At 35.9% G+C, this 18448-nt stretch overlaps 1 protein-coding gene across 1 annotated transcript in view; it reads right to left on the bottom strand.

Moving 5' to 3' along the window:
- Positions 1 to 1276: 1276 nt before the first annotated feature.
- The window catches only part of SMC3 (structural maintenance of chromosomes 3), a 33150-nt gene continuing 15978 nt past the window's right edge, over positions 1277 to 18448 (bottom strand). Inside the window, exons 14-29 of the mRNA XM_019646669.1 lie at positions 15443 to 15546; positions 15164 to 15263; positions 14582 to 14742; positions 14098 to 14239; positions 12376 to 12526; positions 10335 to 10487; positions 7489 to 7640; positions 6554 to 6712; positions 6043 to 6150; positions 5448 to 5556; positions 4672 to 4919; positions 4373 to 4585; positions 3603 to 3794; positions 3287 to 3464; positions 2530 to 2636; positions 1277 to 1350 (exon numbers count right to left, since the gene is read on the bottom strand). Coding sequence (XP_019502214.1) covers positions 1279 to 1350; positions 2530 to 2636; positions 3287 to 3464; positions 3603 to 3794; positions 4373 to 4585; positions 4672 to 4919; positions 5448 to 5556; positions 6043 to 6150; positions 6554 to 6712; positions 7489 to 7640; positions 10335 to 10487; positions 12376 to 12526; positions 14098 to 14239; positions 14582 to 14742; positions 15164 to 15263; positions 15443 to 15546 — 2349 coding nt within the window. The 3' untranslated portion in view covers positions 1277 to 1278. The remainder of the gene's footprint in view (positions 1351 to 2529; positions 2637 to 3286; positions 3465 to 3602; positions 3795 to 4372; positions 4586 to 4671; positions 4920 to 5447; positions 5557 to 6042; positions 6151 to 6553; positions 6713 to 7488; positions 7641 to 10334; positions 10488 to 12375; positions 12527 to 14097; positions 14240 to 14581; positions 14743 to 15163; positions 15264 to 15442; positions 15547 to 18448) is intronic.

Here is an 18448-nt window from a genome sequence, read left to right as displayed (position 1 = left end):
GGTGCCAGCTTGGGCCAGTGAAGCAACGTCCTCCACAACTAGACTGAAGAACAAAAACAACAGCAACTTGTCTATTCCCCTTCCCCCGATTCTCCAGCACTGTTCCCCTCCCCCAATTCCCCAATAAAAATCTTAAAAATAATAATAATAATAATAATTTTGAAAGAACTTTTTATTGAGTTAAAAGCAGGGGTTCTAACCCTCACTGGGGGTGACAATTACCTGGAGGAACTTTAAAATTAATAATGACCAAGACCCTACCCCACCAACTGGTTTAGGGAAAGACTCCAGCAGCATTCAGTTTTTAAAAGCTTCCTCCATAGATGTAAGCATGCAGCAAGATTGGGAACCACTGATTAATTCAAGAGTATATGAAATCATATTTAAAATATCTTCTTTTAGGTGAAGGCAAGCCTTTTCTTAGGCAAAGTAAAAAATACATATTTAAGAAAAATTGGGGGCCGACCGAGTGGCGTGTTGGTTAGGAGTTGGCTTGGGATGCCAGCTCTGAACAGCAGGGCCCCGGTTCAGATCCCACATGGGCCAGTGACGCTGCATCCTCTACAGCTAAGATGGTGAACAACAGCTCCATCTGGAGCTGGGCTGCCATGAGTCGCCAGCGATGGCGTAGGCTGCAGTGGGGCTGGCCAGCAGCTGGCGTGCACTTTAGTGAGCCGCTATGGGCAGCAGTCCAATGGCTGGCGAGCGACTGCCTCACCCAGGAAGAGCACAATGATAATACCAACATGGGCTAGTGAAGCGATGTCCTCCACAACTAGACTGAAGAACAAAAGGAGAGCAACTTGTCTGTTCCGCTTCCCAGATTCCCCAACGCTGTTCCCCTCCCCTATTTCCCCAATAAGACCTTAAAAAAAAAAAAGAAAAATTTGTTTCTAACTGTACAATCATAAATGAAAAGCCACATAAAATACAAATTAGTCACAAAACCAATTATTTAATTGAAGCTATAAAAAAAGAGGCAATATAATTGATACAATAATTAGGAAACGATATTTAGCATGTTTCAAAAGATTTAAAATAGGAGCAGGACACTTTACAAAAAGTTGTGTGGGAAATAAAATTCTTAAACTATAAGTAGAAATGTAACATTACAGTGTATCTTATAAAATACAATGACAGAAATATAAAAGAACTATGTGTGCTTTAAGTCTGAAAACTATAATAATGACCAGATATTTAGGTTTACATTTACAGTTCCTGGGTATGAGAATCATATTACTATATACATCTTCCAAACCAATGGGGAATGTTTTCCAATTAACCATGAGTGGTATCATCTTCTACAAAGTCTTTGGCCATCTCTGCTGTAATCACATCAATATGACTAACCTGAAGAATAAATGTTAAAAACAAAATCTGTTAAATCTTAAAGAATAGTATCAGTGTTCCCACTACATAGGGTAATATTTAAAACATACAGCTAGTCTATTACCTATAAATTTTACTTACCAAGTCAAATGATTCTAAAATGCTGACTTATAAAACCTTTATAATGGTGTTTGTTCAATGTGTAAGTTTAAAAATATTCTACATTTTAATGCTCTTGAAGATATAGACAAAAAAGCTGACCAACCACATTTCTGTTCAACTTTTATTATTTTGCTATTTCAAAGAATCATTAAAGCTTAAAATACCAGGAACAGCTGTGTGGTCCATTCAAATACAGAGGGTGCCAAAACAAATGTATACACTGCCCCCGCCCCCCCCATCAGACCCAGCTCAGCCTGCTGCTTGCCCCTCGCCCCCTCGCCCCCCATCCCCTCACCCCCTGAAGGCCCTGGCCTGCATCAGGTTCACCGCCTTCATTTTCCTGTCAGAGACCCAGGTGGAGCCAATAGAAAGATTCACCTCACAAGTCAAGAGTAACCTCTGGCTCAGACTCCCACGCTGGGCAAACTCCTCCCTTATTCACGTCTGAAAACAACCCCAATGGCCGAGGACCACAGTTACAGGTCTCTGACAGTTACCCCAGCCACCCCAGTCTCCCCGCCCCAGCTCCTTACCTGAGGTATCTTGTATACACATCTTAAGGAAGGAAAAGGCTGTATTAAAATTGTAATACAATGAATGGCACTAGCATTCACTTGATTACCGCCATTTTTAAGTGAACGTCATACTATACACATTGCTACTGTAATTCAATTCAACTTCAAAAAGTAATACATAGATAACACGTTTTAAAATGTGTACATTTTTTTGGCACCCCTGGTATAGATGAATGTACACAACTGTTAAAGACCGTGCATTAAATAACCACTGAATAGACTAAATAGGAAGATACTGTCTCTTACTACCAATGAAGACAAAATCAATGCAATGAATGCCACAAAAAAATTGCTAAACTTCACAAGCATTTGAAGTAAATGTTTTTTCTTTACAAAGACATTATCAGGTAAGCAACAACTTTCTAAGTTTTCTTTCATGACTTAAGTTAACATAAAGTAGGAATTCAAACAATATAATGTATTACATACTACATGAACTTAAACTTCATGTAAAAAAAATTACCTTGTTTCTAAACTTTACACCATAGAATTTATCAGCTGACTCAAGCAGTTCAGGCCTAAAAGTAGTTGTAATAAATTGGGCATGTACAGCAAGTTCCATAATCATATCTGCAAAAATAACAAACAAACAAAAAAGTAATTTAATAAAACCTTTTTCTCAGATCTGAAAATTTTAAAAAGCAACTATCTTTACTCTTAAACTAAAATTCAAAATAGTCTGTGACTATTTTTCATGCATGCCCTACAAAAATTACCAACTTGATTTCTTAAATTAGAGATAAATCTTTAACCCCACTATCTTAACTTCTAACACAGCATTAGAAATTATGTCACAGTAACATAAGTTTTCTGACACAAAATAACAAAAGACCACCTTTCCCGCTACCCACTCCCCCAAAGATCTTTTGAACTTTACTTAAAGATCAGATACAGGTTCTTTATTAAACACAGAATCAACATTATGACAGAGGCTATTCAAACATTGAGAAAAACAAGTTTTAAATGAGAGACTTCTGTATAGAAGTTTAACTGAAGTAGGATTTTCAATTGATTCAAAGAATTACATCTATTTCTCACAGAACTAAATTAGTCTTAACACTAAATTTTTAAAAACCTGTTAAAAGTGAAATTTTATGTACTGAATACATACCCTGTCTATTCCCCGCAAATGTCCCAGGCAACAAAGAAATCACTATAAAAGGGGTAAGCTATCATTTTTAAGCAAGTTTTCACTGGTTAGTATAAAACCAAAACTGTACCTGACACCGCCTTTCTGTGCTGAGCATCCAGAGCCTGGTCAATCTCATCAAACAAGTAAAAAGGAGCTGGGTCGCATTTCTGAATGGCAAAAATCAGAGCAAGAGCTACCAAGGATTTCTGTCCACCTGAAAGCTGTTGCATTTCTCTCATTTCACCTTGTTTTCCTGTAAATGACACCTAAGAAAACATTGGGGGTAGAATCATCATCACCTCTTCAAATTAAACTGCACACAATACACCAATTTTGATTTGCAAAATATTCTACAAATTCTACTAAGGTAATCACTGAGGAAAACTGGATGTAAAGGTATTTACCCTAATTCCAACTCCAGTGAACTGGTCAACTGATGGGACACTGCTTTGTGACCCAGAACCCCTCTCACTTTCACCACTCCCTTCTCCTTCATCCTGAGACTGACTGCCCTCCACATCTCCTTTCTTCATCACCAAAGTAGCTTTGCCACCAGGTACCAACTTCTGGAATACTTCGCTGAAGTTCTTGGATACCTTAAAACAAAGAAATACATAAGGCTGGGTATCAATTCAAATATATATTTTGCTTAGATGAAATAAATAAGGAAGGAAAGTAGGGAGTCAATTCTAATATAAATTTTGTTTAGGTGGGATTATACATATTATTACTTAAAACAAAGACAAATATTTATTTTATTGGGGAACAGCGTGTTTTTCCAGGACCCATCAGCTCCAAGTCGAATAGTTGTTTCAATCTAGTTGTGGAGGGCACAGCTCAGTGGCCCATGAGGGTGGGGATCGAACCGGCAACTTTGGTGTTATGAGCACTATACTCTAACCAACTGAGCTAACCGGCCACCCTATAAATACAAATATTTAAAGACAATCAGAAGTATTTTTTTTAATCTTAAGAATAAGAGATTCAATCCTTTTAAGAGCTGTATAAAACATTCTAGTTACTATATTAGCAACCTATATGTTGAATTTATTCACATGTATTAGATCCAACTATCAGTGGGAAAAAAAGCTTTAAAATCTTTACAAACTGAACAATAAACTGAATAGCTGAAGCTTTTGTCTTGTGTATGTGTATTAACTAAGTAGAAACATACCTGTTTGAAAGTTAACTGAATAGCTTCATATTTTCGAAGTTCAAGTACATTCATCAGTTCCATGATTGATTTGTACCCCCTATCCAACTCTTCTTGTCGCTTTATTAACTTTTCTTTCTGCTCAGAGAAATTTACAAACTGATCTAAAGCTTTTTTGTTAACATGGCTGTATTTCTTCAATTCTGTGTTGCACTGTTCAAGCTTTCGAAACAACTATAAAGGGGAAAAAAAAGTATACGTAAATTCATATATAGGAACATTTGCAATGGGATCTCAAATTTAAAACCAACAAGATTTACCTGTTTGAGGCTCAGTGTTTGGTATTTTTCAAATGCTTCTTGGGGAAGTGATCCAAGTTCTCGAATTTTCTTCATACACTCTTCTTTCTTCTTCAGTAGCATGCCTTGTCGATTTGTCATCTTTTCCAGTTCTTTAGTATCATGATTTATGGCATCCATGTGTTCTTTTTCCATATTTTTCCAGCGCTCCATACTCTTCTGAAGTTCCTTAATTCCAGCTTCTGTTTTATCGATGGAATTGTCCAAATCTAAAATGTGGAAAACAAACAAGTGAGACCATAATACCTATTTTACCAGCCCCAGTGTTAAAATAAAACATTTTATTTTAATGGTCAAATCTATTAAAATAAACAGGCTTTTTCAATGTTTAAATTTTACTGTGAAATTCACAGAACACTTAATTCAGGACAAAATTAGGAGTTTACACTAGAGTCACTCAAGTACAGTTCTTATAATTTCATGTTTATGTTTATAAAAACCTAAAAAATAATTTTCTTCTCAGCAACTAGGTGATAAGAAACCTGATTCAGCCATTTCATTCTTTTGTCAACAAAATTAATAATTTAGTCTCAAAATTGTCACAAATCTTTCAAAAGCAAAGATTACTATTTACAATCACCCCCCAAACTCCATTCACTATAGTTTATAATGATGAGAAACACACAAAATCATTAGTAAATGCTTTTGCCTATTTGGATATTAATTTTATAGTAAACAATGTTATAAAATGAATAATCTAAATTTTACTAAAAAAATTTTACTAAATAAAAATTCACCTTCTGATCGTGCCAGAGTATCTTTTACTCTTTTATTAATGGCTTCAAGTTCTGAAGTTGTAGCAGTGAGAACAGTACCCCCTTCTGTCTCTCTCAGTTCATTAAGTTCCTGCAACACAAAAGAAATTTGAGCATTAGACCACAAAATATGAATTTTGTTAGTTTCAAAATGTTACGACTACAAGTTTCTATAGCTGTTAAATCTGAATAAATATTCAAGAAAACATACTTCATATAATTGCAAATAAAATACCATTAATGGGGAAAAAAAGTAACAATTACTAAAAAATTTCTCAGCATGTGACTATTGCTAAGAAAATATTAATAATTTTTACTATGTACCTAGAATGTGCCAGGATAATCATACAAAACAAGCATTACTGTTATGCTTATTTTACACAGGGTGAAACTGAAGTTTAGAAATATTAAATGACTTGTGCAAGATCATACACTAGGTGGCAGTGCTAGAACTCAAACTCAAGGCAGGCGGTCAGACTGCTAGTCTGGCCCCAAAGTCAAAGCTCTCAATCAGGCCTCTCATACAAGTACTTTCAAAAGGTTATAGTCATCAAGGAACTCTCAAAAAAGAACATACCTGTTCTACTTGGTCCAAGCGTTTTCTCAAATTCTCATTGAGATAAGTCTCTACTCGAGTAATAATGCCTTCTAATTTAATTCTTTCATTCAGCAACTGTCTGTTTTCCTAAAAGAAGAAAATTATTTGTCTAGATTATTGTCTACATAGGCATGCACATTTCACAACAGGAATGCTGTTGAGCTGTCATCTCCATCAGTTGTGTTCAAGTGAGCCGAGATGGAATTTTATATACTTCCAAAAAGCCCTATATTTTCTTCATTTTCTCTCTTCAGAAAGCTGTTTTTGTGCCTGGCTCTTTTAAAATGAAGATTTCTTATATAATCCTAACATACAGAATGGTATAGAAAAACTTACTAAAATTTTAGTTTATTTAGTCTTATGAATATTATAAATCCAAGTCTCATTATTGTATTTTCTCAATATTCTCTCGCATTCCTTTATTAGTAGGGAAGACATTTTTCATAGTAGCCGGTTATCACCAAAATTTTTCTGTCAGTTGTGTACTTGCCTGCTGAAGTTGACGTATTTCATCATTCAGTGCATCTACTCTCTTTTGATCTTCCAGACTAAGTTGAGAAAGCAAGTCAGTTCCCAGTTCTGCTTTCAATGATTCTCTGGTGGACTCCATAGCATGTAAACTTGCCTCCAAACTTTGTAAGCTACGTTGCTGTAAGACAGATTATTCATTTATTATACATTTATTATAAAAGTATTAGTCACTATTAATATAATAGTAAAAAACTGAAAACAATTGATTTTTTAACAGAGTGAGCTAAATAGTAACTCAATTAAATATTAGGTATCCATTAAATTTGAAAACTACAACTATGTAGCAACAAGAGTATTTATGATGCAATACTATGGAGCTGTATGGAACAACATTCCATGATCAAACTATATAAAAATCTTCATACATATTCATAAGAACAAAAAAGTTGCTAAGATGTGAGGGTGATGTAACTGGGGGCAATTAAAAAAAACTTTGTTTTAGTACTATTGACATTTATGTACCAAATTAACAGTGTTGCCAAACGGCTTCACATTTATTAAAACCAATATGTACTATCACTTGTAACAGCACTAATAGTTTGCTTTCTACTTATTTTAATACACTCTGAACACAATGCAATATTCAAATAACTCCATAAATAGTACTTCATAGACAAAAAGGGTCACTGAAAAGTTAATTACTATGAGACAGCACTATTATGCCATAGTACAAAATGCCTATTTGTTTAATGAAGTTGGAAAGTCTGAATGTGGCCTACAAAAGGAGACTCTGGGTACCCATCATCGGTATAAGTGTGGTATAAATGTAGGTATCCAAAAAAGTATGGGACTAAACAAAAACACACACTAAAATCGAAGGATAACCTATATAACATATGGTCCACTCAATTCTATATAATTAAAAGATCTGTAACAAAAGGTATACTTACGAACCTTCGGCATAAAGGTTTTCTCTGACTGCTGCCTCTTCTCTTTTAGCATTTTCATTTCTGATAATATGCTATCTCGAGATGCTTTAAATTTCCTTTGCTGAGTCTCTATCTGCTGCATTTGGTTCATCAACTGATCAATTTCATTATTAATCCATATACAAGGCTAAGGAAAATTCTCTCCAGGATGTAAATACATTTTATGTTGTAAATTCTCTTCAGTTCTTATAAACACATTTTGTATCCCCCCCATTTTCTTTACCCTTAAATAAAAGTCATTTCTGCAACTCTATGGACCATAACAATGCTGAATTAAATACTACACTAATAGTGTTCACCTCAATTCTCATTCAAAATAACATATATATTATTTTACTAATAGCTGTATCAATCAATATTCTCAGGAAACCCTATAGAAAACTAAATGAAACATAAGTTTTTAAAAATGTTTTCATACAACATATTTACTGTGTAATCTATTATAGTTAAGGCCTTATATAAGGGAGTTATGTAAGAGGCCTTGCCATCTGGAAAAACAATTCCACCTTACTGGATTATGAAATACAGGAAGGTAGTTGATGTACACTGTCAATATCCTCCCTTTTCTTAGTATTTCACCATGCTTTCTTTTGTTTTTTTTTAGCTGAGCCATCCTGCCACCTGTTGGCAGCTCAGCGGCAGCTCAGCTCGGGTCTGGAATCGAACTGGCGACCCTGTTGCTCAGAGCTCGCACTCTTGAGTGAGCTCTTAACCAACTGAGCCACTTGGCCGGCCTCACCATGCGTTCTTAATGCTAACATCTTGCCAAATTTGGGCAGTTTTTTAAATCATTTTTTTAAATTAATTTTTTAATTGGGGAACAGGGTGTTTCTCTAGGATCCATCAGCTCCAAGTTGAGTAGTCGGTTTCAATCTCGTTGTGAAGGCTGCACCTCAGTGGCCCATGTGGGAATCGAACTGACAACCTTGGTGTTATGAGCACTGAGCCCTGCGCTCTAACCACCTGAGCCAACTAGCCGTCCCTGGGCAGTTCTTAAAAGTGTGCTATGCAGACTCCTGCAAAGTCAAAACTAAGATGTTTATTTATTTACCCTTTCCTCTGTGCTATTGCTTTCACTGATAGCACAAAAGCTATAAACTCATGTTTTTTTTAAAAAAAGCCAGTTTCAATTAAGAACATCCTAATGAAGCAGCAAAAATGATTCTCTATTTTCACTGCATATACCTATTTTTGTGCGACATAATGCAAAGTGTAAATAAAGCACTTTTGCCTTTTACCATCGCTGCTTTAAGAAAATGCATAGACACAACTGTTTTCAACAGTTGAGCTGAACTAACCACTCTTAATGGAAAACCATTTTTATTTGAAAGAACTGAGAGAGAACTAAGACTTGGATTTTGACAGCCATTTCCTCCACAGATACTAAATCTGAACCAAATTCCTAGACAGTAAAAATGAATGGACATTTTCAACCTTTATGTATTTAACTTCTGTGCAGTATGTAGCATTCCTGATACTCTCCACCTTTCTTCCTTAAAACACTATCCTGGTTTTCCTTCTAATTTCCTGACCAATCCTCCTCAAACTTCTCTGTAACCTTAAATTTTTAGTGTTTCTTGAGTTTTTTTCTCTCAGAAGTAGACTCGCTGCTATTAGCTATTCAACAACTACGCGAAGGATCAATGCTAAAATAGCTTCAGGGGCTGAGTGGCTCGCTGGTTAAGAGCTGGCTTGGGAGCGCGAGCTCCGAGCAGCAGAGCCCCGGTTCGGATCCCATATGAGGGCCAGTGACGCTGCGCCCTCTACAGCTAAGATGGTGAACAACAGCTCGACCTGGAGCTGGGCTGCCATGAGTCGCCGGCGACAGTGTAGGCTGCTGTAAGCTACCGTGAGTGACCAGCAGGCAGCCAGTGTGAGTGGCCAGCAACTGATCTGCCTCACCCGGGAAGAGCGCAATGATAATACCAACATGGGCCAGTGAAGCGACATCCTCCACAACTAGACTGAAGAACCAAAGGACAGCAACTTGTCTGTTCCCCTTCCCCGATTTCCCAACGCTGTTCCCTCCCCCAATTCCCCAATAAAATCTTTAAAAAATAAAAATAAGGGCCGGCCGAGTGGCTCAGCTGGTTAAGAGCTCGCTTGAGAGCGCCAGCTCTGTGCAGCAGGGCTTCGGTTTGGATCCCACGTTGAGGGCCAGTGAAGCTCGCCCTCTATAGCTAAGATGATGAACAACGGCTCGACCTGGAGCTGGGCTGCTGTTGAGTCGCCGGTGACGGCGTAGGCTGCAGCGGGGCTGCAGTGAGCTACGTGAGTGGCTGGCAGCCAGCGTGAGCGGCCAGCAGCCGGTGTGAGCTGCCGGGAGCCGCTGTGAGCAGCCAACCAATGACCGGCGACCGATTGCCTCATCCGGGAAGAGCACAATGATCATACCAACATAGGCCAGTGAAGCAACGTCCTCCACAACTAGACTGAAGAAAAACAGCAATTTGTTTACCTGTCTGTTCCCCTTCCCTGATTCCCCAATGCTGTTCCCCTTCCCCAATTCCCCAATAAAATCTTAAAATAAATAAAAATTAAAAAAATAAAAGTTTTCAGTTTTGCTATCTTCAGAAGTTAGACAAATATGAGCTTCTGTGCTTAAAGTCAAAGTAAAAACACATGGAATTATTTTCCCCACTGTATATACAGAAAAACACACCTAACGTGCAAAAGATTATATATTCCAAACAAAAGGACAGCAACTTGTTTGTTCCCCTTCCCCGATTCCCCAATAAAATCTTAAAAAAAAAAAAATTATATGTTCCAACCAAAATGCAGTTTTTTCCACAGCACAAGACAAAAAGATATTTTCAATATTCCTGCGCAGATTTTCATTGAGCTTTGCTTCAAGCTCACCTAGTTCTTCTTCTGCTTTTCTAACATCTTTTTGTAATTCAAGTCTAGACTTCCTTGTGTCATAATAACCTCCAGTTAGAGCACCTCGATGACTAACTTGGTCACCTATATAAACAAAACGTAAGAAAGGTAGTAATTCTGTATTACAACTTCTTTACTCAATGATAAATTGACTTATAATCAAACAACTAATCTAAAGGCTTTACTTAATGAGAATTAAAATGAATTTAAGCTACTTTGAATAAATTTTGCTTTCTAATATTAAAATTTGCATTTAAATCATATACCTTCTAGGTGAGCCTATGTCAGAAAAGAAAGACGTGCTAAAAGCTAATGGAGACATGTCAACAGGACACAGAACTTAGCTTGGAATTCCCACTGGCCGTATGTGAGAAAATTTAAACATCAAAAATAATCACTAACAATGTGGCAACACAATGAATAAAAAAGAATCCATGAATCACAGTGTTACTTAAAAAAAAAGTAATGAGAGGACTTTCTTTACAGAAGAGTGACAGCTAATAAATACAGAAACAAGGACAGAATTTTAAAATCACCATTCTGAAACCCCTAGTGTATTAACCGAGTCAGGGAAGGATGCTAAATCATTGGTAAAATATGATATCCACATATTCTTAAAGGGTAATACCACATATCATTTATTAATTACAAAATGGAAACGGCACCTTTATAACCAAGAGATTTGCTAGTGGTCAACCTTAGCATCACTAACAGTGAGACACATTATAAGATACAATAAGTACTTATCACTCATGCCAAGAACGTTTAACCTGAATCTAATGATGGGGGAAGCAAGAAGACAAATGCAGAAAATAGGACATTCCTTGAGAAAGTAATTTCTGGGGGTAGAAAGGAACAGGAAAAATTGTCCTATATTGAAAGGCTCTAAAGAGAAGACATTGCATGCATCCTTGATTGGATCCTGGATATAAAAATATTTTGAATGTGATCACTTCATAAGGTGTATATAAATGTCAAATCACTATGTTGTACACCTGAAACTAGTATAATAGTTTATGTCAACTATACTTTAACAAAAACTTAAAAAAAATATTTTGGGACAATTGAAAAAATCTGAATGCAGACACTTTTTAGATGATTATTCTGTTAATATTAAATTTCTTAGATGTAACAATGATACTATGGTTATAAAGGAGAATGTCCTTATTCTCAGATAGTTTGAAACAACAAAAAACTATACATATAGAGATATAGCCGAGGGTGGAGGGGGTGGGGTGGTGGTGGATGGGTTACCTTCTTTCATCAACACATAAATTATAAAAACAAGGAAAACACAAAAAAATGAGGGCAGGTGAACGTATATACCACAGGTATTTAACCTGGATTCCACTGATAAAATTCAGGAAATCCACGACTTGAGTGGGAAAAAAATTTACATCTTTATTTTTATACTGATCTCAAATGAAATTCCTTCTATAATGAATGAGACAAGAAACAGTATTATCAGTACTTGTGACTTTGTTACCATAAATAACAGCTATTTTCCACCAGGTAACACTTGTAACCAATCTCAAAATGTTGTTTACATGCATCAATTACTTGGAAATTATGACTTATTAGACCCACTGCTAAATCTTGTTTTTGAATACCTTAAGAATTGCTATTCCGTATTTTAAAAAATGTTGCAATAACCATGCCAATTTGCTAATTAATTGGTTTCCTTTTTATGATTCAAAGTATTTTATTTTATGCATTTAAAAACATTTTGAGAAGGGATCCACAGGCTTCACCAAGAGTACTTGACCCCAAAAAGTTTAAGAACTCCTATTATAGACCAAATGATTACACTTAAAGAGACATCAACTAAATACAAAGTGTGGACCCTGTTTGGATTCTGACTTGAATAAACCAACTATTTAAAAAATGAAAAATAACTGGACATAAATTTTCAAATACCCTTAAAACAAAAATGGAATTTATCTGTTCAAAGCTAAGAATTATTATTACAAACCTTCCAGGGTAATGCAGTCCATAGTGAAAGCACGGGCCAGCTGGGTTGAAACTTCCATGCTACGACAAATAAGTGTTTTTCCAAACACATGTTTGAAGGCTTTATCAAATCTGGGATTGTACCTCAATTTACTGATCATAGGAATAGCATCCTAAAAATGAATATTTTGTCAGCCAGCAAAAATATAAGTTAATTAAAATGTGTTGGCAGAATTATGAATTATATCTTTATGAAACAGAAATAAACACAAATGCCTTTACATTTTAAAACTATGTTTTTATACTGAAGAAGTTAGAAAAATCATTCTACTGAAATATCCTGGAAACTGTATTTATGTAACATCCAGGTTTTTAATAGCAGAGCACAGCAGTGCAAGAGCTTGGTGGCTATGGAGCCAGACTGCAAGTTCAAATCCTAGTTCCACCACCTATCAGATGCGTGCTCTGGACAAGTTGCTTAACTTCTCTATGTAATAGTTACTTCATTTACAAAACTGCGATAACAGTACCTTTCTCAGAAAGTTGTTAAAACTAGATAAATTAATACATGTGAAAACGCTTAGGATAGCATCTGTCACATAAAAGGGCAAAATAAATGTAAACTAATAGTATTTCCTCAAAATGTTTTTATATTTTAGATATTCAGAAAAATATTTTTTCAAATAAAATTTATTTTCCTCATTTCTCTCCTAAACTGTTAAAGATTTCAAGAATTTTTAAAGTAGGAAATAAATCCTACGTAAAGAAAAACGCAATATGTTAGGCTTAAATTAATAATTACAAAGAGAACGCCAATATAACCAGCATGTAAGACAAGAAACAGAACACTGATGACACGCAGAAGCCATGAGTGTGCCCTTTTTCTAATCACATAGTGAATACCTACAAGAGGTGACCACTATTTTAACTTTTACTATAATCACTTTCTTGCAGTTCTTTCTAGTTCTGTTACCCAAGTTTCATTTTGTTTTTGTAAAGAGAACCACACTACATGCACGCTTGTGTCTTGCTTCATTCACACGTCACATTTGTTGATGCAATTTCTCCTCCCCCAAACTTTAAAGATAATTCGTAGATTTAAAAGAAAAGGCTGGACCCTTTGAGTAGCTTATAAGCTTCTCACTGTTCCACTTAAATTGTTGATCATTTTCATAGGGTTTCATTTTTAACCTTAGAATATAGTAAAAAATAGTTGCTATAACCATGAACATTCTGAAACCAAATATCTCAAAAGCAATTAGTTTTTCAAGAATGTATCTGAAAAATATTTTAATCCATTTAAAAGTATACCAGCTAGTAACAAAAGCAACATTATGCTTTCAGTCTATCATCTTGCTTGACCTTTTAAATTTAATTTACAAGCCATTTAAAAAAGTATATTTAGAAAACTTGTGAAGTTTCACTTTAAATGACAGTTCCTCAGGGAATTCTTCTCCAACTCCCTAACCTTAATTTTGTCACCCTGGGTTACACTCTCAAATTATCCTACACTTACGAGTATGTATTTTAACACTTTGCACATTTTCAATGATTTCTTTCATACTGTGGCTGTGACCTTTGTTATCCCCACCCAACACTGACTGTGCTCTAGGGGAAAAAGGCATGTGTGCCTCACAAACCAGGGAAAACCCAATGTACAGTGTCTGTGCACTAATAAGGATGTGCTAAAAATATGAGAAAAAGTAACTTATTGAAAGAAAGATCTTAACACACACCAACTCACATTGGTTTCAGGATAGGCAGTATCCCTTACATCTAACTTGTTAAGAGGCAGAAAAGTGACCTCTCCAGGAAGATTCATTTTATTAAACTCCATCAAAATCTTCGTACTGACTTCATCTGAATCAACAATATGATAAAATAACCTATATGTAAAAAGAACAAGACACATTCTTATTGCTAGACTTTATAAAGTGCATGAAACATTTAAACAAACAATTCACTTCCTTCCTATACAATCCAACGAGTAAGGGGAGAAGAACTACTTAGAAAATTCAAATGGAAAAAAGAGAAAGCCCAAAATAGGGCAAGTCCTAGCATCTACAATTAGAAACAAATACTTGTCATCTACATATTTAAACAGGAAATAAGTAACTGAGGATACAAGAAGATAATGGGAGACATATTGTACAAAAAATACAAGAAGTCGTGTCTTATTCTTATTCCCTTTCCTTTAAAAACTAAAAATATCAAGCAAACAGTCTCACCTGTTTCCAGCAGTGACTTCCACGCATGTGTAGAAGGCAGGCTCACATTCAAAGTTATTCATCACAATGCCATGATAGCCATTTTGAACATGCTGGTTTATTCCTTTTCGACGAAAGTGGTCTAGCACTTTGTTTATGCTGTCTATTCCATTTAAAATGGCCTGTTTAGAAGTGAAAAATATTAAAATAATTTGCAATGGCACTCTTGCTGTTAAGAAATAAGTCCATTGCTATAACACATTAAAAAATATACCAGAGATTAAACTAAAAACACCCTCCCAACAACACGTCCCCCCCTTGAAATATGCCAACTACATGCAACACCTTATATTATGGGTTCTGTTCTATGACACTAGCATTAAAAATGGGTTCCTCATCTAAAACCCAAAAGTGCTATCATTAATAGTATGGGTGGTAGTAAGGCTGCTTAAACTATACTCATCATTTATAGGACACGTGATCTGTACTCTACCCTCATTTATTACCTGGAATCAATGACCTACAGAAATTGAAAGCTAATAAATATTTGTGTGACAGTAACTGACTCAAGGTAAACTGAGGTAATGAAAAGAATCTGCCCACCTTTCCTGTTGCCGCTCTAAGAAGTTGCTGTTTCTTTTCAAGATCTTCTCTTTTAGCAGCAAGTGCTTGCTGTTCTGCATTCTCCTCTCTCCACAAGTAACTAATCAATGAAAATTACTGTCTTTAACTTTAAGAGCATTAAGATGCACTAACAGTATACAATTTAGAGTAAAATACTGAAATCAAACTTGAATAACTTATAACTTAAAGACCATTTAACAGCCAGTAACTAGCATTTAAAAAAAAAAAAAATCATGGCACATTTTAGTCTATACTAACTTTCTTTCACTTTGTAATTCATCTTTCTTATTTTTTACTTCATAGTATTTTCTGTCCAGTTCTTCTACTCGAGCTTTGACTTCATTAAGATCCTGATCCAGTTTCTATGGAAATAAAAATAATTCAAATTAAAAATCTAACCTCATGAAACCTAACCCACAGTAACAGAAAGCAGAGCAGTTGTTGCCAAGGGATGGGTGAGGGGACCAGAGGGGAGGAAGGAAGGAATTACCAAGGAGTACGGGAAATCTTTTGGAGTGATAAGCAGGCTTGTTATCGTAATTGTGGTGACAGATTCGCAGGTATATACATGTCAAAACTTATCAAATGATACATTTTTCATATATGCAATTTACTGTTATGTCAATTATGCTTCAATGAAGTTATTAAAAAACCAATTTTCAATTTTTAAAAGCTGTCTTTAGCCAAAAGAGCACATCATAAAAAAATATAAACCATAAAATTAATTACTCTAGGAAATGTTGCTAAAATGGAAATTTGTTCATTAATGATGTAAACCTTACTGCACCCATAATACATAATGCAGATTAGAAGAACAATTCCATTCATAAAAAACTCAAACACTTTTCATATACTGCCCCCTCTACCTACCTACCTACCTACACACACACACACACACACACACACACGAACACAAGAGATTTAGGATTATACTAAGAAGCAAGAGGCTATTTTGCATAATGTAATCAGCACTGCGAAGTCATCTCTATCCAGTATAAAGCACAGAATTCGCCTTCAGAAGTAGTCATTTTGATACCCTAAAGTGTGGCTGAAATATTGGAAAATAATGAACTTCAAGCCTGAGAAAGAATAAATAAAACCTCTGACCGGAAAATCTTAGTCACCAGGCTCTTTCAAAAAGTAAGTTTGATGTTTCCAAGAACTCAAGACAAAATGCATTTTCTGTATTTCAGGAAAGGACATGTAGGTATCACAGCTGAAACTATCCTGTCTACCTGGATCAACCCGTTTTCCATTCCCTCCATAAAGTATCCTGACCAAAGCACATTGCACTCTCAGGGCCAGTAGGTTACTGTCTGTTACTCCTGGTCACTGTTGCTACCAGTTGAGTTGTTTATCATTATAGAGTCAGTTCTGTTTGCGCCCAAATGTTTTTGTTTTGGCTAACTGTGATTACATTAAATATTAAATAAACTGAGAATATAAGTACAAAGAGCTGTTTCTTTAAAAACTTGATTTAGTTTTGGACACACTCAATTGAGTCACTAAAAATTGAATTACATGGGCAAATCAACTTTAAAAAGCTAAGGAGAAATGTATCAATATATAACACATACTTTATCAAAGTAATTCAAAATGTCACAAAATCATTTATATACCTCACTTCAGAAAGCATATAAATGTCTAATCACTATGTTGTACACCTGAAGCTAATACTGTATGTCAACTATAACTGAAAAAAAAAGTCACAAATTCAAGGAAACACTGAGGAGCTGGTCCAGATTAACCTCCCTGGCAGTCTGACTATGTCAGTAATTTTGTACCCAAAGCAGTACATTGTTTTGAATGGAAATTTGTTGTTTTATACTGTAGGCCTGTAATTCTTAGGAATTACTCACTTAAATCTGTACAAACAAGAGTCTAGTAGGCATCCCAGGTATGATAAAGTTTGAAACACAAAATCATAAATTATAATATAATAAATAATTATAAAAAATATAATTTTATTCAACAATGTAATCAAATCAAAAACACTGCAATTTGTCATCGGCCAGCGTTCTCGTCGGCGATCATAGGAGGACACCGCAGGATCGCAGGGAGCAGGTAAGGGACTTCTCTGGGACACTGCGGTGTAATCCCGAGTGTGGCTCAGGGTTACCGCTTCTGGCAGTGAAAATTAACCCTGAGCCACACTCGGGATTACCGCTTCTGGCAGTGAAAATTAACCCCGAGCCACACTCGGGGGTACCGCTTATGTCAGTGAAAATTAACCCCGAGCCACACTCGGGATTACCGCCAGGGTAAAGGAAATAACAGAAACATGACAACTAATGCAATATATGATCATAGGCTGAATCCTGAATTGAATTCTATTCTCATCCAACTTTAATGAGAACTGTATTTACATGTGTGGCTCATTACAAGAAAAGTCCCCTGGGAACTCCTATCGCTATTCATAATCACAACAAACATCTTGGGCTCTGCTCAAAAGACTGGTACACACTCTGGTGGGAGACGTTGGTAATATGGGAGGCTGTGCATGTGTGGGGCAGGGAGAATATGGGAAATCTCTACAACTGCCTCTCAATTTTGCTGTGAACTCAAACTGCTCTAAAAAAATTAAGTCTAAAAAAAAAAAGACTGACACATAAGCATACATTTATCTGTTTAAAATACTTAAGATGTACAAATATGTGGTTTTATGTGTATAATACACACACATATTATATATAAAAATATATACATACACTTGTATATTAAGATTATATGCTTTGTAGTGGCTTTTTTGATAAATCAACCATACCAACTGGTGCAGATCTTGTGGCATATGAGGGTTCCTTCTGGAACCTTCTCACCCTACACCGGTCCTACACACTCCCTTATCATTTCCATCATCCTCTAATCACCTATACTCTAACCACAAATATCACTTAAGAAAGCATTTTCCTCCATTTCTCATTTTAGATGCGAGATCTTTTTTATTCTGAAAGTGATTTTACCTTCTACCTCAATTTTTAAGGAAATGCTACCTAAATATGCATAGTAAATAATGTTTATTTAGAAAATGTTATAAAGGGCCAGCCGAGTGGCTCAGTTGGTTAAGAGCACGAGCTCTGAGCAATAGGGTCGCCGGTTCGATTCCCACATGGGCCAGTGAGCTGCCTCCGAGCTGAGAGCTGCCACTGAGCTGTCAACAGGCAGCAGGATGGCTCAGCTGGTGAAAGCACATGCTCCTAAAAACAAGGTTGCTAGTTTGACTCCCGAATGAGATGGTGGGCTGCACCTCCCCCCCCCACATACAAC

This window comes from Hipposideros armiger, unplaced genomic scaffold (assembly GCF_001890085.2).
Source record: "Hipposideros armiger isolate ML-2016 unplaced genomic scaffold, ASM189008v1 scaffold_105, whole genome shotgun sequence".
Classification (NCBI taxonomy): domain Eukaryota; kingdom Metazoa; phylum Chordata; class Mammalia; order Chiroptera; family Hipposideridae; genus Hipposideros; species Hipposideros armiger.
This window is presented reverse-complemented; position numbering and strand designations above follow the sequence as displayed.